This window comes from Piliocolobus tephrosceles, chromosome 6 (genome assembly GCF_002776525.5).
Source record: "Piliocolobus tephrosceles isolate RC106 chromosome 6, ASM277652v3, whole genome shotgun sequence".
In the NCBI taxonomy this organism is placed as follows: Eukaryota; Metazoa; Chordata; class Mammalia; order Primates; family Cercopithecidae; genus Piliocolobus; species Piliocolobus tephrosceles.
Genome location: NC_045439.1, coordinates 33,597,753 through 33,617,078, shown reverse-complemented (window position 1 = coordinate 33,617,078; position 19,326 = coordinate 33,597,753). Strand labels below are relative to the sequence as shown.

Below are 19,326 nucleotides of genomic sequence, written 5' to 3'. Positions count from 1 at the left end.
CAGGCATGTTAATTTAATTACATTTCTCTTGCATTGATTTTATTTTGGATTAATCTCCATGATGGGATTTGACAGGCATCCTAGTTCCTGTGGCAACTTACATACACATCACCTTTTAAAATGGCCAACTCCTGCCGGGTGCAGTGGTTCACACCTGTAATCCCAACACTTCAGGAGGCTGAGGCAGGAGGATCATTCGAGCCCAGGAGTTTGAGACCAGTGTGGGCAATATAGTAAGACCCTATCTCGATAAGAAAAAAAGGGTTTTTTTTAATTTATATATATATATATATATATATTTTTTTTTTTTTTTTTTTTTGAGATGGAGTCTTGCTCAGTCACCCAGGCTGGAGTGCAGTGGCACAATCTCCTCTCACTGCAAGCTCCGCCTCCCGGGTTCATGCCATTCTCCTGCCTCAGCTTCCCAAGCAGCTGGGACTACAGGCGCCTGCCACCACGCCTGGCTAATTTTTTGTATTTTCAGTAGAGATGGGGTTTCACCGTGTTAGCCAGGATGGTCTCAATCTCCTGACCTGGTGATCCGCCCACCTGGGCCTCCCGAAGTGCTGGGATTACAGGCGTGAGTCACTGTGCCTGGCCTATTTTGTTTTTTGTTTTTTAAAAAAGGACAACTCCTGCAGTTGATTTAAATAAATGTTGATTTGTTTAAATTAATATTTAAATTTTATATTTTGGGAGATGGGGGGATGTGGAGATGGCTAATGGGTACAAAAACATAGTTTGAAGGAATGAATAAGATCTAGTATTTGAAGGCTGGGTGAGGTGGTTCACACCTGTAATCCCAGAACTTTGGGGGGCCAAGGTGGGCAGATCACCTGAGGTCAGGAGTTTGAGACCAGCCTGGCCAATATGGCAAAAGCCCATCTCTACTAAAAATACAAAAAATTAGACAGGCATGGTGGCAGGTGCCTATAATCTCAGCTACTTGGGAGGCTGAGGCAGGAGAATAGCTTGAACCTGGGAGGCAGAGGTTGCAGTGAGCCAAGATCGCACCACTGCACTCCAGCCTGGCAACAGAGCGAGACTCCATCTCAAAACAAACAGACAAACAAAAAAACACACTTTTTTTTAGCCTTTGTCACGTGCAATATATTTTCCAACCTCTTTCTATAGATTCATTCCTTTTCATTACAACATTTGCCTTGGCTTCAAATTCTGGAGATGAAATGAAAAAATAATTTTTACTTTTGAAGGTAATATACATCATCTAGATACTAAGCTACCTTCACAATTTAGGAAGCTTAACCAATGGGCGCTGTGCACCAAGTCCTGGGTGAGGTACTCCATCATCAGAGCTTACTCCTTACAACCTGTCTCAGTAGGTGTCTTATCCTCATTCTAACCTGTGAAGAAACTGAGGTCGGAATGCCTCATGCCCAAGGCCCAGTGCCCAAGGCCCACTGCCTCGTGCCCAAGGCCCAGCAAACTTCATTTGTTCACTGATTTACAAACATTCTTTAATCTTTTCTCTGTGTGTGTTGCAGGTCCCCAAGGTATATCTCATGCCCACCTCACTGTCCCCTCCGTGGACATTCAGCAGAGCCTGCTGGCCGGCTGCCAGCCACTCATTCACTCAGCAAGCCCAAGCCAACTTCTCCTGCCACCTTCCTTCAGTGACCCCGGCTCTTCAGTGGAAAATCCAGCTCGACTCTTCCCCGAGAGTTAAGTCTGGCCTGTTCTCCCTCTGAATCCTGCCTCCCATCTGCACCCTGCCATTCCATCCTGGCTATCCCCACCCTGGTTTGGCCCTCACTGCCTTTCACAAGGACTGTTGCTGCAGTAAGTTCCTTAGAGGTCTCCCAGCTGCCTTCCACAATCTTTTCTCCCCAACCCCCAACACGGTGATTTCTCAGAAGCACAGTTCCAGTCCTGTCACTTCCCAACTCTAGAACCCTCAGAGCCTCCCATTGTCTATCTTTTTTTTTTTTTTTTTTTTTTTTTTTTGAGACAGGGTCTCACTCTGTCGCCCAGGCTGGAGTGCAACGGCCCTATCTTGGCTCACTGCAACCCCCGCCTCCTGGATGCAAGCAATTTTCCTGCCTCAGCCTCTCCAGTAGCTGGGATTACAGGCGCCCACCACCAAGCCCGGCTAATTTTTTGTATTTTTAGTAGAGACGGGCGTTTCGCCATGTTGGCCAGGCTGGTATGGAACTCATACCTCAAGTGATCCACCTGCCTCAACCTCCCAAAGTGCTGGGATTTCAGGCGTGAGCCACTGCGCCCGGCCTGACTATTCTTTCCCTGGCAATTCCTGCGTCACCAAGCCCCAACCCACCCTGCCGAGTTTTGCTTCCATACTCCTCTCCCATCCAGCCGATTTGAACCGGCCTCCAGCCACGTTGTTTGTTCAGATAGAATTTTTCTTTGCCTTCTCTTCAAGGCCGCTCAAGCTTCATGAAGCGGTTCTTTATTCTGACTATGCCCACTTCTCTCATTTCCCTCATCACCCGGCCCCGCTCCACACTCTGCACTTATCTATAAACTCCTAACAGCCAGGAGTTTAGCCTGAAATCCTAGCTTCCTCTTTAAGAGCTAAAATGCCTTCGCACGGGGTGCAATGGATGAACCCCACTGCCTGCTTTCTAACGGGTCTAGCCGCGGGCAGGGGCCTGGGTTATGGAGCCGCATGACGCACCAGGCCTGCTGCTGGACCCCAACAAGCCTGGCCTCTGTGAACCCAGCTATCCTCACAAACTGTCTCTTCAGGCCACAAGCACATTAGACGCTTCCGTTTTCCTTTCAATAGATCTCAAAACCGTCAGCTGACAGGCACAGCACACACAGGTCATTCTAGAAATATTGGTGGTCTGAGCAAACTCCAAGCTGGAGACGACACGAGAATGATAGATCCGATCCCTTCTCTCAACAGAAGAAATCAAGGCTTAGAGAAGGGAAGAGACTCGCCCTAGGTCCCACAGCAAGCAGCAGTACTGGAGCCAGCACGGAGGCCCCCCAGTTCCACGGTCAGGGCTCGCTACGCTACACCCTGAACGCAGACCCAGGGCAGCGGCCTCGGCCGCCTGAGGCCACTGCCCAAGGTATCGCCGCCTGTCATAACATCACGTTACTTCTGTCCCTCGCCTCACAGACTCCGCTCTTTCCACTATAGGGAGAGGACTTCTCCAGGGCCGGATCAGCCTGCGGAGGGTGGAGGACACCGTCTCTCAGGAAAGGGGTTCCAGTTTCGCTGCTCCGGGAGCAGCCCCTCGGCCCCGCCCCAACGTGCGCCTGGCCCCACCCCCCAAGCGCTCCCGGACCAGCCTCCACGTGCATCCGGCCCAGACAGGCCAAGCCTGGGAGGAGCCGAAGCCCCACTCCCCGCCTTCTGCGTAGGATCGCCCCTATTGACGTCGACAGACAGAAGCCGCGTCCAGTGAGAAGGAAAGGACGGCCGCTATAGCCCTATCGGCTGCTACAACACCAAAACGTATCCACCTAACTGGCTGACGCTACACCTTGGTCTTTCCGGGTCCTTGCACGCTCCGGCCCAACTTCTGCACAACTGAGCCGGAGGGGAATCCGGAAGGGACCTGCTGAACTAGTAAGTCTGTGCTGCCTGGGGTGCCTACTGGCGTCGGTTCGAGGGCTGCCGCGCGCCCGCTGCAGACCTCGGGGTGGGAGACGGGCGCGGCGAGGAAGGCCAGGGAAAGGGGCGGGGAGGGGCGGGGAGGAGCGAGCACGTGGAACGCCGGTGCCACTGGGCCTAGGTGGCAGCTGGGGCGGTGCGCTCAGCCCGTTTGGGGACGCGTGGGGCCCTCCGGGCGGATCAGCGCTACAACCGTAAACACGCAGGGAGGGCACTCCGAGTGTCGCCGCTGAGGGCGCTTCTCTAAGCCCTGCTGCTGAAGGCCCCACCAGACACCTGGCGGGGGCTGGGCTGCGGGCCTTGGGGCGGTGTCCCCGTGAATGTTCAGGTCAGCATAACAGGTAAGGCGTGGCTGACGCTTACGAAGTGGCCGGCACTATGCTGGCTGCTTCACAGGCACTAAGTTTTCCCAGCACCAGCGCTATGATGTGCTTGTCAGACGCAGAAAGGGGTGCAGTCTGGTTGTCCGTGAGGGGTAGCGAACGAACTAGCAAGTGGTGGGGCCTGGGTTTGGCCCTTGCCTTCACTCTGAGTTGTGTGTTAACGAGAAAGCTAGCTCTTCCACGCCTTGTGGGTTCCCCGGGGGCTTCAGAAACCATGACACCTTTCACCATGGTGTTCTACAGGCATTGTCTTGTGACTCCAGCGGCGCGGCCAGAAGCAAAGAAAACTGAGGGGACAGCTTCCTAGAGGAAACAGTTCCAAAGTCCCAAACTCTGATTTTTAAATAAGGATGGAAATTAGAGTTGAGGTGATGTTTTGTGGGTAACCAGGCCTGGGGGTCCTACCAACAGAGGTGGTTCCACCATTTAGCTTACCCTGGTTAATACCTAGCCCTCTAAGCCTGTTTCCTCATTTGTAAAATAGGATTGAAAATACCAACTCAGGGTGGGCATTAGTACAAAGCCTGCTGCCTGAATTATTTCTTAAATAAATGTTAACAGAAAACTTTGTTGTTTTTAAGTCGGCCATCCAAAATGTTGTTGTTTTACAATGAACAACTCTTAACTGCTGGGACTACAGGCACGCACCACTAGACCCAGCTACTTTTTAAATTATTTGTAGAGACGGGGCCGGGGGAGGGAGTGGTGTCTCACTATGTTGCCCAGGCTGGTCTTGAACTCCTGGGCTCAAGCAATCCTCCCACCTCGGCCTCCCAAAGTGCTGAGGCTTTAGAGGCGTGAGCCACCGCCCTGGCCTGTAGAAGCTACTTTGTATTCAGCTTTACAAACCAGTGGAGTTAGCGTTTTGCACACTACAGCCCGCTGGTATGGGGACTTTTTTTTTTTTCGTTTTTGATACGGAGCTTCGCCCATGTTGCCCAGGCTGGAGTGCAATGGCGCCATCTCGGCTCACCGCAACCTCCGCCTCCCGGGTTCAAGCGATTCTCCTACTTGAGCCTCCCGAGTAGCTGGGACTACAGGCGCGCGCCACCAAGCCTGGCTAATTTTTTGTATTTTAGTAGAAACAGGTTTTCACCATGTTGGCCAGGATGGTCTCATCTATCTCCTGACCTTGTGATCCGCCCACCTCCCAAAGTGCTGGGATTACAGGCATGAACCACCGCGCCCAGCTAGTCTACAGACTTTTAACAAAATTCCCCTGTTGTTGGATATCTAGGATGTTTCTCACTTTAACTATCACAGCATGGTGTAGTAAACATCATATACATATGTAGTTTATATATAAATATATATATATGATGTATATATATGATGTATACTACACCATGCTGTGATATTTCACATACCCAAAAATTCACTTTTTTTAAAAGGGTTCAATCCGGTGGCTTTTTAATTGGCAAGATTGTGCAACCATCATCGCTGTCTAATTCCAGAACATTCTCATCCGCCCAAGAATCAACCCCGCAGCCCCAGGATACCCCAGTCTCTGAGCCCCGGTTGTTGGGCTCTAGTCTAGGGCCCCTAACCCATGTGCTAAACAAGATGGTGAGCTCAGCCCAGCCTGGAAATCAGAACAGCCCTGAGGCCTCCAAACCAGAGAGCCCCGTGGGGAGATGGAGCCCCTCCCCCATTCTGAGCTTTGGCCTAGTGCTAAGGCTGGACCTACCCCCTGTGCTGTCAAGCCTACCTCCCGGGGAGGCGAGGCCAGCGGGCTGCCATCCCCCACACTTGGCTCCCCAGCTGGCCCGTGTTGGGGGGCGGAGGGCCCAGCACTGCCGGTGGCGCGGAAGCCCAGGGCTGCCCCCTACTGGGTGTAGCGCACCAGCCGCCCCTCGCCTCCTCTGGGCATGCGCCTTGGGCCTGTTGAGGCCAGGCCTGGAATGGTGCCCTGGAAGCAGGTAAGAGCCTGTAATTCCGGAAGCCGCGGGCTCCCAAACCAGACACCATTTTGGAGACCGGTGCAAAACTATTTGCCGCTTGTGTGTGGAAAACTGCGAGACTGTGAGAGAGAGCCGACCTTCTCGTGCATGAACCTTTATAGAAGGTGGTTCACATATTCTGCACACTACATACACATACTGTGGGCACATACTGGCTCGCTGTGTTAAATCTCAGAATTGCTGCCGCGCGTGGTGGCTCACGCCTGGCATCCCAACACTGCGCCAAGGCGGGAGGATCGCTGGAGGTCAGAAATTCAAGACCAGCCTGGGCGGCTACAAAGCGAGACCGCGTCTCTACAAAAATATTTTTTATTTTTATTTTATTTTATTTTTCTGTCAAGCTGTTTTTTATTTCAAGGAGAGAACAGTGGAGGGGTCTCAGTCTTTCTTGGCGGCGGCTTTCCTCATGGCGGCCAGTACCTTGTTGAGCTTCTCCTGCTTTCTCTTGGCACGGATGTGCGTCCCCACCCTTTTCTTGATGAACTTGAGGGCCCGTTTCTCCTTGGAGACCTTCAGTAACCCCATGGCGCGCAGCTCGTACGGGGTGAAGCCACACACCTCCCGGATATGTCCCGCACAAACTTGGTGTGTTTGCTCTGACGCCCGCGGCGGCGGCTGTGCCTGGGCTTGCTCACGTTCTTGGTCACCTTGTGGCCCTTGTTGAGGCCCACGGCCATAGGGTAGCGCAGAGCCATGGCTGCTACTCTCCAATGGCGACCGTGGCGGAAGGCCAAAAATGTTTTTTAAATTAGCCTGGTGTGGTGGCACTCGCCTGTAATTCCGTCTACTCCGAGGTTGAGGCAGGAGACGGCTTGAGCTGGGGAGATGGAGGTTGCGGTTAGCAGAGATTGCGCCACTGCACTTCAGCCAAAAGGAGGGTAGGAGGGAATAAGTAAATAAAATTAAAGTGGTATCTCACTGTGGTTTTGATTTACATTTACCTAAGGACTAATGATGTTGGGTAGCCGTTCATGTGCCAGTTGGCTATTTGTGTAGGTTCTTTTTTTATTTTCAGACGGAGTTTAGCTCTTGTCGCCCAGGCTGCAATGCAGTGGCACCATCTCGGCTCACTGCAGCCTCCACCCCCCGGGTTCAAGCGATTCTTCTGGCTCAGCCTCCCAAATACCTGGGACCACAGGCTCCCGCCACCAAACCGAGCTAATTTTTGTATTTTGTATTTTGAAACATGCTATTTCACCATATTGGTCAGGCTGGTCTTGAACTCCTGTCTGCGAGTGATCCACCCGTCCCAGCCTCCCAAAGTGCTGGGATTACAGGCGTGAGCCACTGTGTCCGGCCCTAACTAGTGTCTTTTGATGAACGGAAGTTTTCAATTTTGATGAAGCCCAATGTGTGTGTGTGTGTGCGCGCGCGCTTTGAATGTCATATTTGAGAATTCATTGCCTAATCAAGATCATGATGATTTATACCTTTGTTTCCTTCAAAGAGTTTTATAGTTTTAGATCTAGATCCATTTGGGTTCGTTTTTGTCCCATATGATATGAAGTAGGGATCCAAATACATTCTTTTGCAGTTTGATATTCAAATGTCCCAGCAGTTGAAAAGACACTTCTTTCTTTAGTTGAATGGTCTTGGCACCTCGATGAAAACCAATTGACCATAGATAGGCATATGGGTTTATTTCTGGTCTCAATTCTACTCCATTGATCTATATTTCTATCCATATGCCAGTAACATGGTGTCTTGATTACTGTAGCTTTGTAGTGAATTTTGAAATTGGGAGGTGTGAGTCCTCCCAACTTTGTTCTTTTTCAAAATTATTTTGAGTATTCTGGGTCCCTTGCATAGTATGAATTTAGGATCTGCTTATCCATTGCTAAAAAAAGGGCATTTGGAATTTTGATATGGCTTACATTAGATCTGTAATTTCTGTCAACAGTGTTTTATAGTTTTCTATGTACCTGCCATACATTAATTTTGTTAAATATATTCCTAAGTACTTTTTCTCCTCTTTTTTTTTTCTTTTTTTTTTTGAGACGGAGTCTCGCTCTGTCGCCCAGGCTGGAGTGCAGTGGCCGGATCTCGGCTCACTGCAAGCTCTGCCTCACGGGTTCACGCCATTCTCCTGCCTCAGCCTCCCGAGTAGCTGGGACTACAGGCGCCTGCCACCTCGCCTGGCTAGTTTTGTTTGTATTTTTTAGTAGAGACGGGGTTTCACCGTATTAGCCAAGATGGTCTCGATCTCCTGACCTCGTGATCCGCCCGTCTCGGCCTCCCAAAGTGCTGGGATTACAGGCTTGAGCCACCGCGCCGGGCCTCCTCTTTTTTTTTTTTTTTTTGTTACTGAGCCTGAGCAGGACCAGAGGAGTACTTTATTCTTTTTGATGCCATTGTAAATGTAACTTTTCTTTAATATTCAGGTTGTTCATTGCTAGTGTATAGAAATACAACTGGTTTTTCTATATTGATCTTGTATCCTGCAACCTTGCTGAACTCATTTATTAGGACCAGTAGCTTTTCGATGGATTCTTTAGGATTTTCTGTATGTAAGATCATGTTTGGTCACCTTTTATTTCTTTGTCTTGCCTAATTGCCTATCTAAAACTTCCACTACAATGTTGAATAGATGTAGTGAAAACCAACATCTTTGTCTTGTTCCTGACCGTAGAGGGAAAACTTTGTCTTTGGCCAGTAAGTATGATGTTAAGTGTGGGTATTTTGTAGTTGCCCCTTATCAGGTTGAGGAAACTACCTTCTGTTTCTAGTTTGAGTGTTTTTTTAATCATGAAAGGATGTTGCATTTTGTCCAGTGCTTTTTCTGTGTATCAATTGAGAAAATCATGTGAGGTTTTCCCCATCAATTAATACAGTATATTATATTGATTGATTTTCATATGTTGAACCAACCTTGTATTTCTGAGATACATCCCACTTGGTCATGGTATATAATCCTTTTTATATGCTCCTGGATTTCACTTGCTAGCGTTTTGTTGAGGATTTTTGTGTCTCTATATTCATAACACATATTGACCTATATTTTTCTTTCTTTTTTTTTTTTTTTTTTTTGAGAGATGGAGTCTTGCTCTATTGCCCAGGCTGGAGTACAGTGGCATGATCTCAGCTCACTGCAACCTCTGCCTCCCGGGTTCAAGGGATTCTCCTGCCTCAGCTTCCCAAGTAGCTGAGGCTACAGGTCGTGCACCACCATACCTAAATAATTTTTTGTATTTTAGTAGAGACGAGGTTTCACTCTATGTTGGCCGGGCTGGTCTTAAACTCCTGACCTCAGGCGATCTGCCCGCCTCGGCCTCCCAAAGTAGTGGGCTTACAGGCGTGAGCCATTGCACCCAGCCTTGACCTGTATTTTTCTTCCTATATCTTTGTCTGGTTTTGGTAACAGGGTAATACTGGCCTTATCAAATGATTCGGAACAATGTAGTAAATATCTTGGAATTATTTTTGGAGGATCAGTTCCCGGAAGGAAGGCATGTACATTTATAAGTTACTTGATAAATATTGTCCCAATCATTTTCCAAAAAACCAAATTGTGTTTATTTATTGTTTGAGATTAACACTGTCTTGGCAGAATAGTAGTCTCTTAGAAATTATGATTCTTTATGCCTTGAGGTACTTAAAAGTTTCTCTGAAAGACAAAGACAAGCCCAACCTTCTGAAACACACCTGATTTTAACATCTAGAGCAGCTCCAAAGGTACTAGATGCATCATGTTACCAGCAAATTGTTTTTGAGTGCTTCCTACATAGAACAGGGTTTCTCAGCTTTAGCACAACAACTCTTGTTGTTTGTCAGATGGAGTCTTGCTATGTTGCCCACACTGGTCTCAAACTCTGGACTCAAGCCATCCCGCCTCAGCCTCCCAAGTAGTTGGAACTGCAGGTATAAGCCATCACAACCAGCTGAATAATTTTTTCTTTTTTCTCTCTTTTTTTTTTTTTTAAATATTTGTTTGAGACAGGATCTTGCTATGTTTCGCAGGCTGGTCTTGAACTCCTAGGCTCAAGCAGTCCTCCTGCCTCAACTTCCCGAGCAGCTGGGATTACAGGCATCAGCCACTGCACCCAGCCCTGGATAATTCTTACTGAAGAATGTATGGAAGCTGCCCTGTGCATTGTAGGGTGGTTGGCAGCATCCCTGGCTTTCACCCACTAGGCGCTAGTAGCAGCCTACCCCTCCTTCTCCCAAGTTTTGACAAACAAAAATGTCTCTAGATGTTGCCACATGTCCCTTGGTGGGCAAAATAGTCCTTAAGAAGCACTGATCTACAAACTGTGATGCATATTGGGTTTTATATTATTACTAGATAAAATTGTCTCTAATGGCCAGGCACAGTGTGTAATCCCAGCACTTTGGGAGGCCGAGGTGGGCAGATTACGAGGTCAGGAGTTCGAGACTAGCCTGGCCAATATGGTGAAACCCATCTCTACTAAAAATACAAAAATTAGCCAGGCATAGTGGCGCACTCCTGTAGCCCTAGCTACTCGCGAGGCTGAGACAGAAGAATCGCTTGAACCCAGGAGGCAGAGGTAGCAGTGAGCCGAGATCGTGTCACCCTATCCTTGTTACTTTCAAATATGTCTGTTTAGGCTCAGTTTCTCTCTGTATTATCAGACCGGTATTTCCCATTGCCTGCATCTTGAGATTGATTTGTTCAAAATCAGACTTATTCTCCTCTCCCCAAAGTGTTCTTCCTTTATTCTTAGTCTCCCTGCTCATGACTTTTCCAGTTATTCACTTAACCTTTCTCAACTCCTCTCTCCACCTCTCCCATGAAATTCGCTGCCTAAATCTAAATCCAGGCTCTGCTATCCCACATACCATGTCCATAATGTGTGAGTTCATCTCACCTGGGTTGCTGCTGCAGTTCTTATTGTCACCTTCTTCCCCATGCCGCTGCCTTTCAGGTGCCCTTTCTTAGCAGCTCTAATCACGTCACTCCTCGCCCACCCAGAGTCCTTGTGACCATGCCCTGTCTGCCTCTGCAGGTTCATCCCCCCAGTTTCTTGAACTTCAGGCTCTGGCCATACCAGATGGCCTGCAGGCCCGCCGCCCCCGCTGCCTTTTTTGTGTGTGTGTGACAGAGTCTTGCTCTGTCGCCCAGGCTGGAGTGCAGTGGCACTATCTCAGCTCACAGCAACCTCCACCTCCCGGGTTCAAGCGATTCTTCTGCCTCAGCCTCCCAAGTAGTGGGGATTGCAGGCGCCCACCACCATGCCCGGCTAATTTTTGTATTTTTAGTAGAGACGGGGTTTCATCATGTTGGTCAGGCTGGTCTCGAACTCCTGACCTCAGGTGATCCGCCTGCCTCAGCCTCCCAAAGTGCTGGGATTATAGGCGTGAGCCACCGCGCCCGGCCTAATTTTTATATTTTTAGTAGAGATGGGGTTTCGCCATGTTGGTCAGGCTGGTCTCAAACTCCTGACCTCAGGTGATCGCCCACCTCCGCCTCCCAGAGTGCCGGGATCACAGGCGTGAGCCACCGCGCCAGGCTTCCCTGACATTTTCATTCTTCAGACTGCACTTACCTCCCTCCCCCACCTCCAGCCCAGGCACGTGGAGCAGTCACTCCCTTCTCTCCCACCACACCTGGAGAGACCTGGGTCTGTACCCTTATCCTGCGCTGCAGGGGTTGGTCTGTGCATCTGTCTCCCATATTAAACAATCAGTGCCTCGAGACCAGGGAGCACAGCTTATTATCTCTGCCCACTCCCCAGCGCCTCACATGGAGCGGGCGCTCTGTAAATGTGTGCAGAGTAGTAAATGGAAATAACCTAGAGCAGAAAGAAGCTACTTGGGACTTAAAGTAGCCACAGGTTTTGTTTTGCTTTGCTTCAGTTCAGCAAAAATTTACTAAGCACCAACTAGGTCATGGATGCTAGGAATAGAAAAAAGAACAAAGATGTTTGCCTTACAGAATTCACCTCACATCCAGTATAAGATGGGAGTATGAACAAAGAGTCATGCAGAGTGATGAGTGCAAGCATGGACTGTAAAGCGGCCGTAGAGAATGAACTGTGTTTGTGTTTAGGGAAGACACACTCCCCACCCCTGAACAGGCTTCTTAAAAGTACTAGAAAGGTACGTGTTCGTACTAGCCTTTAAACTCTTTCTGTATTTGGAAGGCTTTATTAGTGTGACTTTTTAAATGACTTTTTTCTTTTTTTTTTTCTTTTTTTTTTTTGAGGTGGAATTTTACCCTTTTGCCCAGGCTGGAGTGCAATGGTGCAATCTTGGCTCACCATAGCCTCCGCCTCCCAGGTTCAAGCGATTCTCCTGCCTCAGCCTCCCAAGTAACTGGGATTACAGGCACCCGCCACCACGCCCGGTGAATTGTTGTACTTTTAGTAGAGACGGGGTTTCACCACGTTGGCCAGGCTGATCTCGAACTCCTGACCTCAGGTAATCCACTCGCATCAGCCTCCCAAAGTGCTGGGATTACAAGTGTGAGCCACCACACCCGGCCTTTAAAAGGATTTTTGCCCAACCTCGCTAACTATATTACTTGATGTTGGCAGGCCCCCTTACCGGATTGAAATGCCTGTACCGGGGCCTATATGAGTTAGGGGTGAACACATGCTCTCCCTGGCCCAAATTGGCACTTGTCAGTGCTTTTCTTATCGGCTGTGTCCTGCTGATTGTGCAGCCGCCTGTTGAGGATAATGGTGTGAGTGGGTCACGGTCCTGCCTCCTGTGGGTGATCTGAAGTCTGACTCACCAGTTCGTGTGTTCCTTGCTGTATTCATGCACTGTTACATAATTAAACAAATTAGAATCCTTTCATATACAGAACATGCACTCTGATGGAATTTTGACCTTTTTATAGAATTGGTAATAATAATAAGCTTTATGTCAGTAGGGCTTATTTCTCATATCAGTCTTTTTCTTTTTTTGAGATGAGGTCTCACTATGTTGCCCAGGCTGGTCTCAAACTCTGGGCTCAAGCGATCCTCCCACTTCAGCCTCCCAAAAGTGCTGGAATTATAGGCATGAGCTACCGCATGCAGCCATTTTCCTACCACTCTTAACACTGGCCACACATGCTTCCCTTCCTGTGCACAGTGCCTTTCAGCTTGTAACTTAACTATTAATAAATACAACTGTATTCTTTAGCTGGGGTATAAGATAACTGATCCATAGGGAAACCCACACATGGCGTTCAGGAGCCATTGTTTAGGACAATTAATAAGATAAAAATTTGGGGGCCAGGCTTGGTGGCCCACACCTGTAATCCCAGCACTTTGGGAGGATGAGGCAGGTAGATCACTTGAGGCCAGGAGTTCTTGAACAGCCTGGCCAACATGGTGAAACCCCGTCTCCACTAAAAATACAAAAATTAGCCAGGTGTGGTGGCGGATGCCTGTAGTACCACCTACTCTGGAGGCTGAGGCAGGAGAACCGCTTGAACCCGAGAGGCAGAGGTTGCAGTGAGCTGAGATGGTGCCACTACATTCCAGCCTGGGCAACAGAGCAAGATTCCATCTCAAAACAAACAAACAAACAAAAAAAACCACACACACGCATTTGGGCTGCAGGGGCAGGGATGTTACTCTCAGAGAAGAGAAATTTAGACAGGCAAAAGAGCAGATCGGGAGTTAGGGAGAAATCATGAACTCACTTTTGAACCTGTTGGATCTGCGGAAATAGACAGGAAGCAGCATATAGGAACTTGATGCTCAGTAGGGATATTAGGGTTGGAGCTGCATCTGCATTGGTAGATGAGATGTTGTTAAGTCTGAAAAGAAGAGGATCCGGGACAGAACAATGGGAAGCACACACAGGGTGTTTGACCCAGGAGAAATGAGCAAAGGATTCATTTAGCAAGAAGAAAACCAAGAGAAAGATATTACAGAAGCCAAAGGAAGAATGTAGCCTCCTGGTGCCGCATGTTGCAGGAATAAGGGCTAAAAAGAGACCACTGACTTTGGCAAGTAGGTGATCACAAGCAAGAGCATTTTAGCAGAAAGGCGAGGAGAGAGGAAGCTTGGCTGCAGTGGGTTGAGGAATATTGGGAGATGAGACACTGAGTTCGTGGATATAGACCATTCTTTCAGAATATGCCCATTCTTTTTGGATTAGAAATGGAACACTAACAAATGAAAAACCTGGGCATGTTTTTAAGCTGAGATAAGGAGAAGGAGACATGAACATATGTAGAAACAGATGTCTGCAGTTCCTGGGGAGGAATGAGATCAATAGCCAGGTGGGATGGGTCTGCTTTGAAAAGGAGCAGTGATACCTGTTGTCCAAGACAAGGAAGAAGACAATTAGTAAAGGCAGGTATTTGTGGAGCAGAAGGGAGTGAAGTTAGGGGATTCATGCCTAGCAACGTTTCTTTTTTTTTTTTTTTGTCTGAGATGGAGTCTCACTCTGTCGCCCAGGCTGGAGTGCAGTGGCGCGATCTCGGCTCACTGTAAACTCCGCCTCCCAGGTTCAAGCGATTCTCCTGCCTCAGCCTCCTGAGTAGCTGGGATTACAGGTGCACACTACCACTCCTGGCTAAGTTTTGTATTTTTAGTAAAGACGGGGTGTCACCATGTTGGTTAGGCTGGTCTCGAACTGATCTCATGATCCGCCCACCTCAGCCTCCCAAAGTGCTGGAATTACAGGCATAAGCCACCGTGCCCAGCCGTCCCTATTTCTGTGGAGTAGGGAGCTATGTGGTCAACTAGGGGTGACAGGAAGGAAGTGGGAAGGATGTTGGGAGAGTGCTGGAGGCAGCCCTTTCCGGGTAAGGCTTGGTGTGGCAAATCTGATGATAACCCAGGGTGGGCCAGCCTTTTGCTGGTGCTGAACATGAAGCAGCTGTCAAGAAGCAAACAGAAAAGCCCACGCCCACGCACGGAGATCCATGGAATTTTTGTTTTTCTCTTTTAGGAACAGATATGAATAAAAGTAGCTGGCAGAGTAGAAGAAGACATGGGAGAAGAAGCCACCAGCAGAACCCTTGGTACAGACTCCATGATCCTGAAGACAGGCAAGTGTGCCGCTCTGGGGAGCCACTTTTGCCCGGTGTGCTTCTGGCATTGTACGCAGGGCATGTCACACGCTCACAGGCATGGAGATCACCACGGGGCTCATCCCAATGCAGGTTCTGATTCCGTGGGTCTGAGGGGTCTTAAGGAGAGCCTGCCTTCCTAACGTGCTCCCAGGGCATGTGGCTGTGGCGGGCCAGCCCACCACACTGAGTAATGAGGAGAGAGGACCACTCTCTGTTCTTTCCTAAGCGACCACCACCTCTGGCCAGGGCATTCGCCATAAGGCTGGAGGTAGACGTTATCTGATACAGCTGGAAAACCGTTTCTCCATTTTGTAGACTTTTTATGAAAATACCTTTGTGGAAAATTTTATTCAGCCTAAGTCTTGGACAAGGATATACACTCATACTTCACTTAACAAGGGGGAATGCATTCTGAGGAATATGTTATTAGGCTGTCATGTCACGCAAACATCATAGCACATACTTAACACAAACCTACATGGTACAGCCAGCCACACACCTAAGCTATATGGGTGTAGCCCATTGCTCCTAGGCTGCAAACCTGTGCAGCATCTGACTGCTGAATGCGAGAGGCAGGCACGACACAGTGGTATTTGTGGATCTCAACATAGAAAAGATACAGTAAAGATAGGGTATATAAGATTTTTTTTTAAATGGTATACCTATATATGACACTTCCTATGAATAAAGCTTGCAGGACTAGAAGTCAGTGAGTGAGTGATGAGTGAACACAAAGGCTTAGGACATTATACTAGTGTAGACTTTAAAACACTATACACCATACATTACACTTATTTATTTCCTTAACAGATGAGGTCTCACTCTGTTTCTCAGGCTGGTCTCAAAGTCCTGAGCTCAAGTGATCCTTCTGCCTCAGCCTCCCAAAGTGCTAGGATTACAGACATGAACCACCACACCAGACCAAGGCAACATTAAATGTATTTTTAAAATAAAGTTGGCTGGGCCAGGCGTGGTGGCTGACACCTGTAATCCCAACGCTTTGGGAGGCCAAGGCAGGCGGATCACTTGAGGTCAGGAGTTTGAGACCAGTCTGGCCAACATGGCGAAACCCCCTCTCTACTAAAAATACAAAAATTATCTGGGTGGTGTGGCACACGCCTCTACTACATCCTTCAGCCTATAAGTCCCACAGAAGCTACTTGTGGCTTTATTTACACATCAAGTGTTTTAGCCATGGCTCTATCCCAGTGTTACTGAACTCAACTCTGTCCCCCAAAGCCCAATTTTTCTGTCTGTAAGATTGTGTAGTCAAGTAAAATTTAAACTCGTCATGCTACTGAATCCAATAAAGAATGAAATTCACCTAGCCTTGTAACTGCCGTTGTGCTGACAAATGAGCCCAGCTGGTAAAATTCTTATTGGCAAAGATTTCCATTTTTTCTTTTAATCTGGAAAATTCCACAAGACCTCACAAAATGCTTAAGTGAGAAAATAAGAAGAGGGAATCACTGACATCTGTTCTCTTTTAAAGAAAGAAAAAAGAGTGAAAAACCAAAACCTTGCCCTATTTTGTTGTATTTGCAAGAGGAGGTCAGTGCTTCTCAAGTAATCAGAAAGGTCAGAGATCAGAGGTGAAGGCTACAGAACTGCCCGAGTAGACCCCCAGTCAGAATGGCTGGAACTCAAGCCCTGGGCTCCAAGTTAACACAACTGTGTGTCAACAGGTCTGACTCCCAGACAGCACAGTCGGCTCAGGATTCCAGCCACGGTGATGATGAGTCTCCGTCGACCTCGTCTGGCACAGCTGGGGCCTCCTCTGTGCCAGGTAAGGCCACTTGCTGGGTGGGACTCCTGGCCCCTGCACACAGGGAAGGCTGAGACCCATTCCTGGCTCGGAAGGAGTTCCAGGAGCAAATTGAAACACTCAGGGAGGGAGCTGGGTGCATCAGGAATGGTGGTCCTGAGGCAAACCGCCTCCCCCAGGACTGAGCACAGTCCGGGATGTTGCTTGACAAGGCAGCTCATCCCCACTCTTAGAAAAGACAGGCAGCCATGAGGTGGGGGGACAGGCCACTGGGCACCCAACTCAGGTGGTCAGTTCACAGTGGTTGAAATTGATGCATTTAATTTTTTTGTGTAAAGAGCTACCTGGGTTTTACTTTGACCCTGAAAAGAAACGCTACTTCCGCTTGCTCCCTGGACATAACAACTGCAACCCCCTGACAAAAGAGAGCATCCGGCAGAAGGAGATGGAAAGCAAGAGACTGCGGCTGCTTGAGGAAGAGGACAAGCAGAAAAAGGTGGGCTCCTCACCCCTTCGCCCCCCGTCCTCCGCTCCTGCCAGCACCTGTCCATCCACTGTTGAAAAAGGTGCCAATTAGATGCCCTTGCAACACTTAGCAGAGGCACTTCAGGGGGTGTGGCCCCAGCTTTTCCCTGACAGAAAGAAGACAAGACAAGAATAAGAACAGCCAAGAGCCCCCTCCTTCCATCCCCATTTTCTTGTTTGCTAAGTTTTTTCAGCAGTTATTTATTTATTTATTTATCTTTTTGAGATGGAGTCTCACTTTGTTGCCCAGGCTGGAGTGCAGTGGCATGATCTCGGCTCAGCGCAACCTCTGCCTCCAGGGTTCAAGCAGTTCTCCTGCCTCAGCATCCTGAGTAGCTGGGACTCCAGGCACGTCCCACCATGCCCAGCTAATTTTTTTATTTTTAGTAGAGACAGGGTTTCACCATGTTGTCCAGGTTGGTCTTGAACTCCTGACTTCAAGTGATCTGCCCGCCTCGGCCTCCCAAAGTGCTGGGATTATAGGTGCGAGCCACCGTGCCCAGCCTTCTTCAGCAGTTCTGTTTTGTCATTCCTGAAGGAATCTTGGGAGGCAGTGTGATATAATTTTAGTAACTGTTTTTTGTTTTTTGGGGTTTTTTTTGAGACAGGGTCTCACTCTGTGGCCCAGGCTGGAGTGCAGTGACACCATCTCGGCTCACTGCAGCCTCTGCCTCCCAGGTTCAAGTGAGCCTCCTGCCTCAGCCTCCCAAGTAGCTGGGATTACAGGTGCCTGCCACCATGCCTAGCTAATTTTTGTATTTTTTTGTAGAGATGGAGTTCCACCATGTTGGCCAGGCTGGTCTTGAACTCCTGGCCTCAAATAATCCGCCCACCTTGGCCTCCCAAAGTGTAGGATTAGAGGTGTGGGCCACCATGCCCGACCCAGCTTTCTATTTTAAATAGAAGACCAGGATGCATGGTTTGGAATACAGGCCATCTTGACACAGGTCTAGATGCTAGCATATTTTGTTGTCAAGGTAGGCAATGGAACTTATAGTTCCAGCCTTGGGTCATCACAGGTGGAATGGAAAGCAGTGCAGGCCTGTTTTCAGTCCCATTGCTGCACTCTTGCACCTGGTGGCTTCGTCCCCCTGGGTGTATGTGGATGGAGAGCATGGCAGAGTTGAGCAAACTTTCCTGCTCACATTTTTTTTTTGAGACGGAGTCTCGCTCTATTGTCCAGGCTGGAGTGCAGTGGTGTGATCTCGGCTCACTGCAAGCTCCGCCTCCCGGGTTCAAGCCATTCTCCTGCCTCAGCCTCCCGAGTAGCTGGGACTACAGGCACCTGCCACCACGCCCAGCTAATTTCTTTTTGTATTTTCAGTAGAGACGGGGTTTCACCGTGTTAGCCAGGATGGTCTCCATCTCCTGACCTTGTGATCCGCCCGCCTCAGCCTCCCAAAGTGCTGGGATTACAGGCGTGAGCCACTGCGCCCGGCCTTCGCTCACACTTTCTTGTGCTGGGCCTTTCCTCTTGCCAAGGACAGAAGACTTGGAAAGGATACTGTTGGATTTTTATGCATAAAATTTCTGCCAATTTAGTGCCTATTTTCTTTATTGCGTCCTGTGGAGCGAAAAACATTCTCCATTATCCCATAACAAATAAATCTTCATTGAATTGTTCTCTTTTTTGTAATAAATCTAGATTGCCAGGATGGGATTTAATGCATCTTCCATGCTCCGAAAGAGCCAACTGGGTTTTCTCAACGTCACCAATTATTGCCAGTAAGACAATGCCTCTTTGTTATGTTTTCTTCATGAATGTTCTTTTCCTGTTTCTTATTTTCGTGGTACAAGAATCCAATCTGGACAGAGCATGTGGCTACCCTTTGAGGCACCTGCACAGTTGAGGGGCTCCAGTTCAGCGCCTGCCTTCTGCTGCTTAAACCCACCCTGAGAAAGCTGTTCTCTCTAGACTGAAGGAGAGGGACTCTTGTAGGAGGCTAGGGAGAGAGGATGGCGACGTAGGCAGAGTTGTCTATTCTGTGGTACTCATAAGTCATTCTAGTAGAAGATCCTACAACTTCATTCCCATGACATTTCTGCATGCTTCTTTCCCTTCTAATGAGTTGTCACCAAAAATGGGGCATTAAATGGATGTGTGTGTA

The 19,326-nt window shown here is 48.6% G+C and overlaps 1 protein-coding gene and 1 pseudogene across 5 annotated transcripts in view; one reads left to right on the top strand and one right to left on the bottom strand.

Moving 5' to 3' along the window:
• The first annotated feature begins 3,388 nt into the window (after positions 1-3,388).
• Positions 3,389-19,326, top strand: part of DCAF4 (DDB1 and CUL4 associated factor 4) — a 34,766-nt gene continuing 18,828 nt past the window's right edge. For 2 of the 5 annotated variants that reach the window (XM_023183078.3, XM_023183095.3), the window contains exons 1-5: positions 3,389-3,562; positions 14,805-14,904; positions 16,614-16,714; positions 17,032-17,189; positions 18,864-18,943. In XM_023183078.3, the coding sequence (XP_023038846.1) occupies positions 14,813-14,904; positions 16,614-16,714; positions 17,032-17,189; positions 18,864-18,943 (431 nt within the window). In that variant the 5' untranslated portion in view covers positions 3,389-3,562; positions 14,805-14,812. Of the gene's footprint in view, positions 3,563-3,769; positions 3,949-11,844; positions 12,009-14,804; positions 14,905-16,613; positions 16,715-17,031; positions 17,190-18,863; positions 18,944-19,326 lie in introns of those variants that run through there. The other 3 variants (XM_023183088.3, XM_026455854.1, XM_023183111.1) reach the window with 3 other exon arrangements.
• Positions 6,330-6,646, bottom strand: LOC111520413 (annotated as a pseudogene).